Source organism: Gorilla gorilla, chromosome 3, assembly GCF_029281585.2.
Source record: "Gorilla gorilla gorilla isolate KB3781 chromosome 3, NHGRI_mGorGor1-v2.1_pri, whole genome shotgun sequence".
Classification (NCBI taxonomy): Eukaryota; Metazoa; Chordata; class Mammalia; order Primates; family Hominidae; genus Gorilla; species Gorilla gorilla.
In genome coordinates, this window is record NC_073227.2 from 165953709 (window position 1) to 165968028 (window position 14320).

The 14320-nt window shown below is 35.0% G+C and overlaps 1 protein-coding gene across 9 annotated transcripts in view; it reads right to left on the minus strand.

The window, feature by feature from the left end:
* Positions 1–14320, minus strand: part of ANAPC10 (anaphase promoting complex subunit 10) — a 235321-nt gene that overhangs the window by 189257 nt on the left and 31744 nt on the right. For 6 of the 9 annotated variants that reach the window (XR_008679333.2, XR_008679331.2, XM_019025428.3 and 3 more), the window contains exon 4: positions 12309–12429. The exons of 2 other annotated variants lie outside the window; for them this stretch is intronic. Coding sequence is in view for 5 of the 7 variants with exons in the window: in XM_019025428.3 (XP_018880973.1) it covers positions 12309–12429 (121 nt within the window). In the remaining 2 variants the exon portion in view is untranslated. Of the gene's footprint in view, positions 1–8821; positions 8874–12308; positions 12430–14320 lie in introns of all 9 variants that reach the window. One more of the 9 variants, XM_055385592.2, reaches the window with a different exon arrangement.

Below are 14320 nucleotides of genomic sequence, written 5' to 3' on the forward strand. Positions count from 1 at the left end.
AAAAAAATGACATATATGTGAGGTATTACCTATGTTAATTAGCTTGATTTAGTCAGTCTACAATGTATAAAAATATCAAAACATCATTATAAGCACCATAAATATACACAATTTTCTGTCAACTTAAAAAACTAAATTTAAAAATTAGTAAAATAACACTAGCCTAACCAGTTTACAGAGGTGGAATCTGCATATTTTCTAATTTTAGTTGTTCTCACAGATAAAATAGATATACTAATACAATAAAACAGTATTTTAGTTGTTACTGGTTATAAGTTTCAATTATAAATAACTATATTGATTTCTATTATAAAATTAGAGAGGTTTTCCTATTTAAAAAAAATATCGGGGGCTGGGCGCGGTGTCTCATGCCTATAATCCCAGCATTTTGCGAGGCTCAGGCGGGCACAGATCACGTGGTCAGGAGATTGAGACCATCCTGGGTAACACAGTGAAAACCCGTCTCTACTAAAAATACAAAAACTTAGCCAGGCGTGGTGGTGCACACCTGTAATCCCAGCTACTCGGGAGGCTGAGACAAGAGAAGCGCTTGAACCTGGGAGGCGAAGGTTGCAGTGAGCCAAGATTGCACCACTGCACTCCTGCCTGGGCAACAGAGCGAGACTCTGTCTCAAAAAAAAAAAAAAAAGGGATACTCATTTATTATAAAAATCTCATTTCTTTAGCAGCATATATACAGTCTCAGGGAAGAAGTAGGAAAAACAGCAGTTGCCAGTGTACCATAAATACTATTATTATTTTAGCTAAGTGTGCCAGGCAAACCCTAAGAAACCTTATCCTGACTGATGAGGAAGAAGATTTAGAGAAGATTATATATTTTCAATATGACGGACTTGCCATTATGTTTTGTTTATCTAGTGGCAAAGAATGGAAACTTAGGAGATATATAAGAACCAGAACAAGAATTTTATCTTTTCATTATCAAAAATAAGTAACAGAAAATTCACATAGCTAATCAGGAAACATGTTAATTTGGAACAAGATTAAATCTAAAGACTTTAGGCTCAATAAAGATTAAAATAGATAGCTAACATATTATCTGAACAATTTCCCTACTATTGCCTCATACTTATGGTACCACTTAGTCTAAATCTAGATCTTTTCTCATGGTAAGTGCTTAGAAAGCTTCCTCTACGTACTGCCTCTGTCCTACTTAATTAAGTATAAGAAATCAAGGCTAGTTGTAGGCCATCCAGTTAGCTAATTATCATTATTAATTAGCTATCTAATTACAAAGTAGGCAACAGATTCTAAAAAAGTGGTGAGATGGCTAAGCTACAGTTTCTGTTTTGTACCATCAACTATAATTTCAAATACAAGAGGAAAGATTCCCAAATATCTACAAATCCTTGTATGAAGAATTCTCTTAATTCCTTTATGAAGCAGAAATGGACACAGAAAAGTATGCATTGTCTTTTATTTGCAGTTTCTGCTTCAATATTCTCATTCCTTTATCCTGAGACTTGAAGATTCATTGATTCTCCATTTACATGTAAAACATGAGGCTGAAAAAAAAAATGAGGTTCCTGACTAGGCTCACCTCTATTAAGATATACTTTTAAATTATGATAAAATGCTTCAGCAGGTAGTTTCAGCAAGATTTACTGCAGCACTTTCAGCTGATTACTACTGTGTGTGTGTGTGTGTGTTTTTGTTTTTTTTTTGAGATGAAGTCTCTCTCTGTCATCAGGCTGGACTGCAGTGGCGCAATCTCAGCTCACTGCAACCTCTGCCTCCCAGGTTCAAGCGATTCTCCTGCCTCAGCCTCCTGAGTAGCTGAGATTACACGCACTCGCCACCATTCCCAGCTAATTTTTCTAATTTTAGTAGAGATGGGGTTTCACCATGTTGGCCAGGATGGTCTCCATCTCTTGACTTCGTGATCTGCCCGCTGCGGCCTCCCAAAGTGCTGGTATTACAGGCCTGAGCCACCGTGCCCAGCCTGATTACTACTGTTTTAATCAGCAACATGTTAGTCGCCAGAAATATTTACGCAAAATTTACCACACCAGGTGCGGTGGCTCACACCTGTAATTCCAGCACTTTGGGAGGTCGAGGAGGGCAGATCACGAGGTCAGGAGATCGAGACCATCCTGGCCAACATGGTGAAACCCCATCTCTACTAAAAAAAATATACAAAAAATTAGCCGGGCATGGTGGCGGGCGCCTGTAGTCCCAGCTACTTGGGAGGCTGAGGCAGGAGAATGGAGTGAACCCGGGAGGCAGAGCTTGCAGTGAGCAAGATCGCGCCACTGCACTCCAGCCTGGGCAATGGAGAGAGACTCTATCTCAAAAAAAAAAAAAAAAAAATTACCACAGGATGAGGGGACATACTGAATAGTGTGTGTGTGTGTGTGTGTGTGTGTGTGTGTGTGTGTGCATGCGTGCAGCACACGTGTGTGTGTGCGCGTGTGTCCATGGAACTCAGGAAAAAGTGGTCAAGTATGAAAGAGGTCAGTAAATGAACACTATTAGAGACCCCAGCCACTTGCTCAAGTTTACTGTTCTTTCTCCTTGTTATGTATCTACCCTCGCATCTATTTTATTCATTCTACACCATTCTGTGTCTTCCCGTATCTTATAGTTGTACTCTTCTACTTTATAACTTCAGTTTGCACATGGCCCTTCACCTTACCCACCCTTTTCTATATCACTATCTCTCAGTATCAGATCTTGCCGATGCTAACTTTGCCTCTGTTTCTTCTGAGTTAAACTTCTAAGGCAAAAAAATTAAAAATAGAACTAACTTGTAATCCAGAAATCCAACATCTGCATATATACCCAAAAGAGCTGAATAAAGGATCTTAAGATAAGTGTACACCCACTGTTCACAGCACTGCTATTCACATTAGGCAAGAGGTGGGAACAACCCAAGTGACCACTGAGAGATGAATAGATAAGCAAAATGAGGTACATACATTTTGCACCTGCTGAATATTCTTTGGTCTTTAAAAAAAAGGAGGCCGGTGAGGTAGCTCAGGCCTGTAATCCCAGCACTTTGAGAGGCCGAGGCGGCCGGATCACCTGAGGTCAGGAGTTCGAGACTAGCCTGCCCAAAATGGTGAAACCCTGTCTACACTAAAAATACAAAAGTTAGCCGGGCATGGTGGTGTGTGCCTGTAGTCCCAGCTACTCAGGAGGCTGAAGCGTGAGAATCACTTGAACCCAGGATGCAGAGGTTGTAGTGAGCCAATATCACGTCACTGCACTCCAGCCTGGGTGACAGAGCTAGATTCTGTCTCAAAAAATAAAAATTAAAATTAAATTTAAAAAAAAGGAAATCCTGTCACATGATACAACATGAACCTTGAGTACATTATGCTAAGTGAAGTAAGCTAGTCAAAAAAGGACAAATATTGTATGATTTCACTTATATGAGGTATCTAAAGCAGTCAAATTCATAGAAACAAAAACTAGAACAGTGCTCACCAGGGCCTGGAGAAGGGGGAAACTGGGAGTTGTTATTTAATGACTATGATTTTTGGTTTTGAAAGACAAAAAAGTTCTGGAAATGTGTATTCACAACCACGTGAATACCATATATGTAGTACTACTGAACTAACTACATAAAAAATGGTTCAGGTGGTAAATTTTGTGGTATATGTTTTTTGCAATTAAAAAAGTTTTTAAAATGTCTGAGACAGGGAATCTGATTTGCCCAGATAATCTCTTTGAAGCAAACTACACAAGCATGGGTCAATGGCAAGCCTATGAACTTCTGGTATTGTCACAGGCGTGTGAAACCAGAGCAACTCCATCTTGAATACGAGCTGGGTAAAATGAAGCTGAGATTTACTGGGCTGCATTCCCAGACGGTTAAGGCACGCTAAGTCACCAGATGAGATACAAGGTCAGCATAAGATACAGGTCATAAAGACCTTGCTAATAAAACAGGCTGCAGTAAAGAAGCTGGCCCAAACCCACCAAAACCAAGATGGCCACGAGAGTGACCTCTGGTAGTCCTCACTGCTACACTCCCACCAGCGCCATGACAGTTTACAAATGCCATGGCAAAGTCAGGAAGTTACCCTATATGGTCTAAAAAGGGGAGGCACGAATAATCCACCCCTTGTTTAGCATATCATCAAGAAATAACCATAAAGATGGGCAACCAGCAGCCCTCAGGGCTGCTCTATGTAGTAGCCATTCTTTCATTCCTCTACTTTCTTAAAAAACTCGCTTTCACTTTATGGATTTGCCCTGAATTCCTTCTTGCGCAAGATACAAGAACCCCCTCTTGGGGTCTGGATTGGGACCCCTTTCCTTGTAACATCTTTCTGGCGACCACTAAAGGGACTATAGTGCGGAAATCCCCGACCCAAAGGTTAACAAGTTTGGGTAAGTGGTGGGGTCCTGTAACAGTGTGGTTATTTAATAACTTTTTAATTAAATGCCTACTGTTTCAGACACTATGCTAGGCTCTCAGCCAAGTGCTCACCCCTGCTCTGACCAGCAGGCTATATTCCCAGTATGTTTTCCTTATAAGAGGGATTGATAATCTGCATTTCTAAAACCATGTCATTTTCATTTTCATAAGTAAAATGCATATTTCTATTGAATCATATCCTGTCATATGGTTAAATAAAGGGTTTTTAGATTTTGTGGGTTTTTTGTCTTCTTTGCCCTAGGCTGTTACCATTGCCACTTTGCCTAAAAGAAACAGTGCAGGTCTTCTATAACTGCTGCAAAAGATCACTTGAAAAAAGTGACCTTACAGGACAATGCTCTTGAAAGAAAATTCATCATCTTCTAAGTTTAAGTACGCATTAGCAGTACAGAACCTTCCAAATCAACACATTATGAAAGAAAACAAGAATCCTCCTCAGAATCATCTTATTTGGCACAAATATTATAATAAGAAAAGACAGAATTCCTGCTATTAAATCATTTCATTAGTCCCCAGTCTATAAATTTAGAAACAATTACTCCAAAGAGTGCTTAAACAAGTTTTAAGAACTACCTTAGTTCAGAATTGCATTAAGTAAATTACATTAAGTAAACTGCCTATTAAAACATGAAATACAGGAAGTGTTTCAGTCCCTATCTGCCTAGATAATCCTGACTTTATATGACTTCATATGAGAATATGACAACATATTCTCTTAATTTTCTTCCCATCTTTCTAAGAGTTCCTCTCAGCTTTCTTCACTGGATAACCTTTTCCTATCCAACTCTTGAATATTGGCATCTTCATGGTTCCAGCCCTAGCACTCTTCTTTCATATCTAAACTTCTATTTACACACTGATGATTCCCAAATCTGTATCTCTAACCCAGACTTCTTTCCTTAGGTTCAGATCCATATACCATACCCTACTATCCATGGACTACCTACTGAAAATCCCTCCATTTGAAGAGATACCAGATATCAGTGACCAAAATTAATCTCATTATCTAAGTCCCTTTCTCTCTGCCCCTCCCCCTCAGAATGTTCCTTCTCTGTATGCCATTACTAGTAAATGCCAACTTTCAACCAGTTGCCTAAGCTGAGAATTCCAGATGCCCCTTTCTACTTACTCAAATCCTACCCAATATTCTGAATATACCCCAGGTAGCAATCAGTCACAAGTCCTTTTAATTTATTTCAAATATAGGGAACCCAACTGCCATAGCCTTAATTAAATCCTCATAATTTTTACCTGGCTAATATTATATCTACCTGGTCTCTAGGTGCTCCAGCTCCCCCATTCCCATGATTAAGCTGTGTTAATGTTTCCTCATTTAATGTCTGCCATTACGTACAATCTGACTATACATTTTCACTGAAACAATTATATACTATATTTATTTCCCTACAAGAATGTAAACTTATGTATGGGAACCATGTTACATCACAATATATGTGTTGAATGAATAAATACTTCTCCAGTCTTTCTTACCACTCCCTCAGACCTATCCAGCTTCCATGGCAGACTGAATTACTTGCACTTCTGTCACTATACCATGCTACTGTGCTTCCATACAGGGTCATGTACATCATGACCCTGCTAGAATGCCTCCACTTGATTTTGCACCTGAATAGGCTTTGTATTTATCCTAAACAGTCAGTTGAACCATCAACCTCTTCAGCTTTTTAAACCACTGGGCTTTAAAAACCACAAAACAATATTGTGTTTTTAAACACAATATTCCATTGTGTTCCCATAGCCACCTCCAGGTACTTACTATACTAAATGGCAACTGAGAATTTTTTGCATATCTCTTCCATGAGACTATGAAGTGCTCAAAGGCAGAAACTGTGACTTTATTGTATCCCCAGTATCTAACACAGTACCTGGCACTTAGCAGGCCCTACAGCATTATTCACAGAATAAAGCATGAATCTGTTTTGTATGAAATGCCAGACTACATCTCTTAAATAATCTATAGTATAAGTTTGTGGTCAAACAAAAACAAGATACAATCAAGTTTCTAAAAAATATAGATGATACTTCTTCTTAAAAATACAGATGATACTTTTCTGTATAACATATTTTAATTCCAAAAGGAAATATGCCCCAAATGCATAGTTACCTCAACTCCATTTTGGAAATAAGTGATGCATACAATAATAAATAAAAGTTTTCAAAAATTCTATATATTGCTTTTAGAGAAGGTTAGAAGATAACATTTTTTGCCCTAAAAATTATGTGTATCACACCAAAACATTCCACAATGACTTCAAAGATGAACTAAAGTTAGTTATGAAACTACTTTTTTAAAAAAATCTTTTAAACTAGCTAAATTCAACAAAAACTATTTTTCCAAAGACTTGATAAATTACACTTTCTGTCTTATCAAACCAATTTATGTTTATAGATACTGCCTAAGCCATTCCACTTTATATCAAATTGTTTAAAATAGGCCCCTCATAAGAAAGCAAATATAAGTAGATTTTGGGATCAACAAATAGAGCCAGAACTTTTGTCTGCATCTTCTTACTCTATCACATACATTAGGGGAACTCAAATTTTAATAGGAAATATTATTTTATCAGAAGAACTGACATACTAACCACTTCTGTCAAAGTACCATATATGGACTCACATGGTTGTGCTACTGAAATAAGACACAAGTAGAGAGTGAAAGGCCACATGAAACCATGGGAAAACATTACAGCTCTCTCTAACACTGAAGACTTATTTCAAGCCTCCTTTAAAAAAAAGTCTCTTGGTAACAGCTTTATTATCTGAAGACAAAAACAGAGCTTAAAATTCACTTAAGTACTCGATCTTGTGCTCTTGTGCTCTATCAATATTTTATCCTTTCATGGCCACAAATTTTAGAAGCAATAAACCAAAGGACAACTTTCACATATGCTGAAAGTATCTACTTAACCTTAACAAGTTGTTTCTCATATAACAATATAGAAATAATTTGAGAACTGTCACAGTGTGTCTAAAAAACACTTTAGTTTCATATTTAAGTACAAAATATTCTACAATAATTTTTAAAAACAACAATAACTAGTTAGCAAACTGAAAAGGACTTTAAGTATCCTTGAATTTCAGCTAGAGATATTTTCTAAAATGCTATAATGATCACATCTAAAATATAATGTTCTTTGGTCCATTGCTCTAAATGGTAAAAAAAAAAAATCTCACACATTATTTTTCCTTCTGAGAGCAAAAGAAAAGAACAACATTAAATCAAAACATAATGCTAAAACGCAAGGGATTTAAGAATTTAAAAACTACCATCTTGATTTGAAAATTTCTGTTGAATAACATGAATTCATGCACAAAAGTAACCCAACTGAGATGAAGCATTCTGCAAAGAAAGTGTAGACTCAGAAATGCTAAATTATCACTTCTATATAGAAATAGTCTCTTGTGTAGAAGCAATAAATTGCAAACATCTTATAAAATGTTCTTAAATTGTTGGTTTTCAATTTATGTGGAATAGGATATTTTGAATACAAGAAAGTAGAATGAGAAGCATAAATAATTTCAATTTTGTCATTAAAAATATTCTGTTTGGCCAAATCCAGTTTTAGTATCTTGTGACTATTCAGCAGAAAGTTCAATTTAAGTCCTCAGGTATAGTGGTTAAAATACTCATTCTAGGGTATTAAAGGAAGGGTCTGATGCCTTTGTAGAGAGTTATCAATAGAAGTAACAAAGATCTAGATACAATACATGCTTCATAACTAAAATGAAGGAAAATAAATAGGATAGAAAAAGAATAATTTATTGCTAAATAAGGCAGCTATATGCTTTTCTCAACTTAGACTATTTTTTAGGTTACTACTTCAAATCAACAATTACAAAAAATAAGCATCTCAAGTAAACAAATTCATAATTTCTAGTGAAAAAAAAAGGAAAATCTATTAAAACATTTCAGTACACACTACACTACACCCTCCAGTGGGCAAACATCCACGGAAAAATAAAAAAGATTTAGGTGGATTTTCCACTCAGTTAAATCAGTACTATAACTAATGAAATGATGACTCTGAAAACCTCATAAAAATTCACACTATTTTAATTACTTGTTTTAGTATCTGAGTCAGAAGCAGCAAAGTTTTTTTTATATATTTAGATATTGTGGTAGAATAACAGAAAAAATAAAATCATGATCTGCTTCATCTTTCCTTAAAAAGCAAAGTGCTATCAGGCTCCTATTTAACTTACAAAGAAAAAAAGGTAAACAGTATAAATCTCATACAAAGATGTATAATTAAAAGATAAAAGTATTCATATCACGAGCTGCAAAAGCTAGGCACTAACAATTTAAAGCAACATCCAAAAATTATGGTTCCTGAGTGAGAACTATGGCAGAAAAGTAGTATGTTCATTAAGTTTTCCAGGAAAACAACTCACATTATCACCTGGTAATATCTTGTATTACTGGTCTCATGAGGCCATGTGGTCACTAAACAGAAATATAAACACACTTAGAAAAAATTAAGAGACTACCTATAAGAGCTCTTTTTCTATATGGGTAATGTTTCAGCACTTAGATGACATAATAGAAGCAAAGACTAGATTAAAAGTATTTTACAAGGTCCAAATATCGCTTAAAGTTTCTCCTGTTAACTTCTCAAAATCCTTATTTAATGTCAGTAAAATTTACAATAGAATACAAAACATCTTTAATACAGATACCTAGAAATTTCATATGAATATGTACACTTCCCAAAAATGCATCAAAGAGTTCTTGAATATATATTCTCCAGGAAAAACAAGTACAACTAAGATTACATGAGGTCTTGAACTTAGTACAAATAGGCTACGAAACTAGAAAATAAAGGACAACAGTGACATCTAGAGGAGGTTTCAAATATATACCACGTATATCAAATCAAAACATTTTATTGCTAGTGTTTCACTTATCACAACTGCCTGAGGAGCTATATGATAAATCTTTAGTTATAAATCAAAACAAGCCAACTCTACTTACAAAAGGCTTACCAATATGAGTGATCCAATCATTTGGTAATGTGAATTTTTAATAAAATACAATTTAATACGTCAAGTCATCAGAGAACTAAACACTGATTAAATGTATCAGATATGTGACTAAAAGAAGGGCTGTCAATTGGTCCAAAAATAAGAGGCCAGGTGCAGTGGCTCAAACCTGTAATCTCAGCACTTTGGGAGGCCGAGGTGGGTGGATCACTTGAGGTCAGGAATTTGAGATCAGCCTGGCCAACATGGCAAAACCCCGTCTCTACTAAAAATACAAAGGAGGCTGAGGCAGGAGAATCACTTGAACCTGGGAGGCAGAGGCTGCAGTGAGCTGAGATCAGGCCATTGCACTCCAGCCTTGGTGACAGAGCAAGACTCTGTCAAAAAAAGAAAAAAAAAAAAAGATTATGGAAAAAAAATTTAAAATATTCTGAATTTAAAAAGCACTGGGTGAACAGAAAAACTTAAGAAGACTAAGAGCTGATTTATTTATTAATCTATTCAAGCACAGGAAGTACACATCAACCAGCATGGCCTGTCAGACAAAAGAAGAAATGTTTTTAAATTAAAAGAAAACTAATTTACAACAATTTTTCAATTTTTCAGAAGCTGAAATTAGTTTTCAAGAAGGGTTTCTTAAAAGTAAGGGCTGGGCATGGTGGCTCACGCCTGTAATCCTAGCACTTTGGGAGGCCGAGAGAGGCAGATCACTTGAGGCCGGAGTTCGAGACCAGCCTGGCCAACACAGCAAAACTCCGTCTCTACTAAAAAGAGAAAAAATTAGCTGGGCATGGTGGCGCATTCCTGTAATCCCAGCTACTCAAGAGGCTGAGGTTTAAGAATTGTTTGAACCTGGGAGGTGGAGGTTGCAGTGAGCCAAGATCATACCACTGCACTCCAGCGTGGGCGACAGAGTAAGACTCTGTCTCCAAAAAAAAGAAAAAAAAAAGTAAATTAAGATAATTGTCTATAACAAGACCAAGAAGTTATCTCAAAGTAACAAACAACCTGAGTTCAGATGTCAGCAAGATGGCATTCCCATGTTCACTGCAGCATTATTCACAATAGCTAAGATATAGAATCAACCTAAGTATTCATCAATGAATGAATGAATGGGTAAATAAACTGTGGGGTATATATACCCAATGGAATATTATACAGCCCTAAAGAGAAGGAAATCCTGTCATTTGCAGCAGTGTGGATGGAACTGGAGAACACTATTGTTAAATGAAACAAGCCAGGCACAGAAAGACAAATACCACATGATCTTATTTACATATGGAATATTAAAAAGTTGAACTCAGAAGCAGAAGGAGAATGATAGTTTCTAGGGGCTATAATGGAAGGAGGGATTGGGGAGATGTTGGTCAAAGGGTACAAAATTTCAGTTAGATAGGAAGAATAAAATCAAGAGATCCAGTATATAACAGTGACTACATTAATAAACTATGTGTTATATTCTTCAAGATTGCTAAGAGAGTGGATTTTGAGAGTTCTCACCACAAAAAAGTGGTATGTGAAGTAATGCATATGTTAACTAGCTTTATTCAGTCATTCTACAAAGTATATATATTTCAAAACATCATACTGTACATGATACATACAATATTTAATAATTTTTTAAAAAACAATACCTCAAAAGACAAAACAACAACAAAAATACCTTGGACAATATCCTCACCTGTTCTTATTTGTCAATACATATGCAAGTTTTACGAGGACAACACTTATTTAATAAGAAAACAATGAAAGTACATGTGATTTCTATTAAGTATTTTATTACTAACTCAGATAAAACATATAAATTTAGAGACACGGTCTTAATATAAACACTAAGTCAAATAAGAGCCAAGACCACAACTTAACTGGAGGCCTTTCAAAGATCACAAGTGCTTCCCAAATCTCTCAGAACCACCAGATTTTAATGATTATTTGGGCTTAATGATTTTCTGACCAAAAAATGTCAACAGCCACAGCTACACAATTATGTAGTTCAAAGTCATTGAAAATACCTCTGAAATACTTCAGGACTAAAGCACTGTCCTAATAACTTCATGCAGGATAAATATATTGTGGTATATTCAAACAGTGAAATACAACTCAGAAGTAAAAAAGAATGAAGCAGTGACACATTCAACTACGTGGACAAATCTCAAAAACCCTAGGCTGAGTGAAAGAAGCCATACATAAAAGTTATATCCTGTATGACTCTGTTCATATGACATTGTAAAACAGGCAATATGGATCTATGATAAAAAATCAATCAATCAATAAAATCAGTATAATAGTTATTTCTGACGGTAGGATAGAGATGAAGACTGAACTGGGAACAGATATGATGGAATTCTCTGGAGTGGTGGAAATGTTCTATATTTTAACAGGAGTTGGGATTACATAAATGTATGTGTTTGTCAAAACTCACCAAGTAATATACTTAAGATTATGCAAAATTGTGCATAAATTTTATCTTAAAAAATGAAAATTAAGCAAATGTTGATAACTCTACCAATATATCACACTGGTATTTGGGGTGAAATGGACAAATATGCACAAGTTATTTTTAAATGCACAAAAAAATTAGATGGACAGATTGTAATAAAGCAAATATAGCAAAATATTAACAACTGAAGAATCTAGGAAGTGAGTATACTGGCATTCACTGTACAATTCTTTGAGTTTTTCTGTATGTCTGAAAATTTCAATAATAAAATATTGTGGAAAAAATAAAGAGAACAATCAGAATTCAGAAGAAAAAAATTTTACACTCAAACATGTTTTCTCCAATATTTTTCTTTTATATATTAACATTTTAACCTGTCTAATGTAATGTCAACTGTGACTATCTTCTAATGAGTAAAAGTTAAAGGATGACATATTTTTAAAAATTTGAAAGACATACCCGAATTTCTTGAAGGTTGTGAAAATTATTTCCTACTCTGACTGAGATCTTGCTTGGAGTATAGCTTTCATCAGATTTGTAGTCTGCATAAATACATAATGTCTTCACTGTTGTTTTTCTTCTAAAAGCAATAAAGTAAAAATAACATGCACTTCATCATATGAAAAGATTTCCAATGCATCTTATCTTCTGATTTTAAAAATCATAGTTTGCTAAAAGGAGTATTTGAATCAACATTTTCATATCTTTTAATTTCAACAAAAATGAAAAATGTAAAAATATAGGTCCAGATAGTATGTTAAATATAGGCCCAGATAATATGTTAATTATACAGACACCTATGTAGAACATAGTCAAGAGCCAGATGCAAGCAAAGAAGGATCAGTTAAGCCAAATTAGGTACTTTATCACGCAAACAAGCATTAAGGATTTCCATCCTCTTCATTTGTATTTTAGACAAAGAAATTATTCTCATAAGTTTGGTTTCCTTTACTAAGTACTTACTTCATTTCCTATATTAAATACTTGAAAATAACTAGCTAAGTGAGGAACTGGGTCCAGCAAAGAGAAAACTACCTTTCCTAAAAAATACAACAACCTAGTTTTAATGCAAGAAATAGAATTCTGCTGTTGATTTTTTTCTTTCTTTCTTTCTTTTGCTATTGATTTTAAAATATACATATCCTAGGGAAAGAAGAAATACATAATAGAAAACGAACCTCAGAAAAAATGCAAGTGGCCAACAAAACATGAAAATGTGTTCAACGTCTAATAATCAAAGAAAGAGAAATTAAAACACACAGAGATATTAGTTTTATCATCATATTGGAAAATATTTAAACAACTGATAGTACTCAAATTTGATTAGAAAAAGGTGCTTTCATCACCAGTTAGTAGAAACACAACCTTTGACCTACTAATTCAAACTTCTGAGAATGCATTAAAATACAGTAACACAATCACTCAAAAATTGATGTCTAATGAAGGCTGGCCTTGGAGAAAAAAATGGATGCAGAAAAATCTTGTCCTGTGATTAAATCACTAAAAAATTAAAAACAGCCTAAATATCCATGACAATAGAGAATTGGTTAAATAAATTACAATACAGCCATTCAACGAACTGCTATAGAACTATTTAAAATAATCATGTACATATATAGTTACAGTAGAAAAAAGATTATAAAACAATATATACAGAAGAATCACATTTGGGGGAAAACAACAATTTTTTAAAGGCATGTAAATCTATATTTGTATATAGAAAAAGACCTAGGTGGAACTACCCAAAAATAGTAAAATTAACTGTTTTCGTGGGATGGGACCATAGGAGATCTTTATTTTCTTCTTTATGATTTTTATAGTTTCTGAACAATTTTTCAGAATGAGCATGTGCTATTTGGCCACCAGGAAAAAAAAAATCTAGGTGATTTTAAAAACCCAAAAACCCATTAAGAAATCTATTTACATGTGCTTTAAAAGTTAAGTTCTAGTATAAACTGGCACTAACTTTGTAACAATGAGCTCCTTGAACAGAAGTACTCTGTGTCAGAAGTCAGCCTATAAAAACAGCAGGGGCTCTGTAGCTCTTAGTAAGGAGACCAAACTTCTGTAGCCTAAGCTATTCATTAGAAAGGAATAGGGAAAGTTAAGGACTTTTCCTCGGATCAAGAGGTAAAACACTAAATACCCAGGAACTGCTGACGGATAAAGACCATTATTAGGTTTTTAAAAGAGGCCAAAGGTATCAAACTGACATCTTTCTCTCTGCTGAGCCAGAAAGGAGACAGGAGAGGAAGCAAAGAAAGACAGGAAATTTTTGAAGACCTTTTTCCTTGATGAGCCATAAGCAGGAAGTAAATGATCTTTCTTCTTATGAAGAGATCAAAGATCACGAAGATGGCTCTTAAGAACTTTTTTTTTTAAGGAAGAAAAGAAAGGCAGATCTAAAGGATCAAGTTTTTTGCTCAGAATAATTACGTTTCTAAATTGTGAAATTCAGGTACACTTATTCA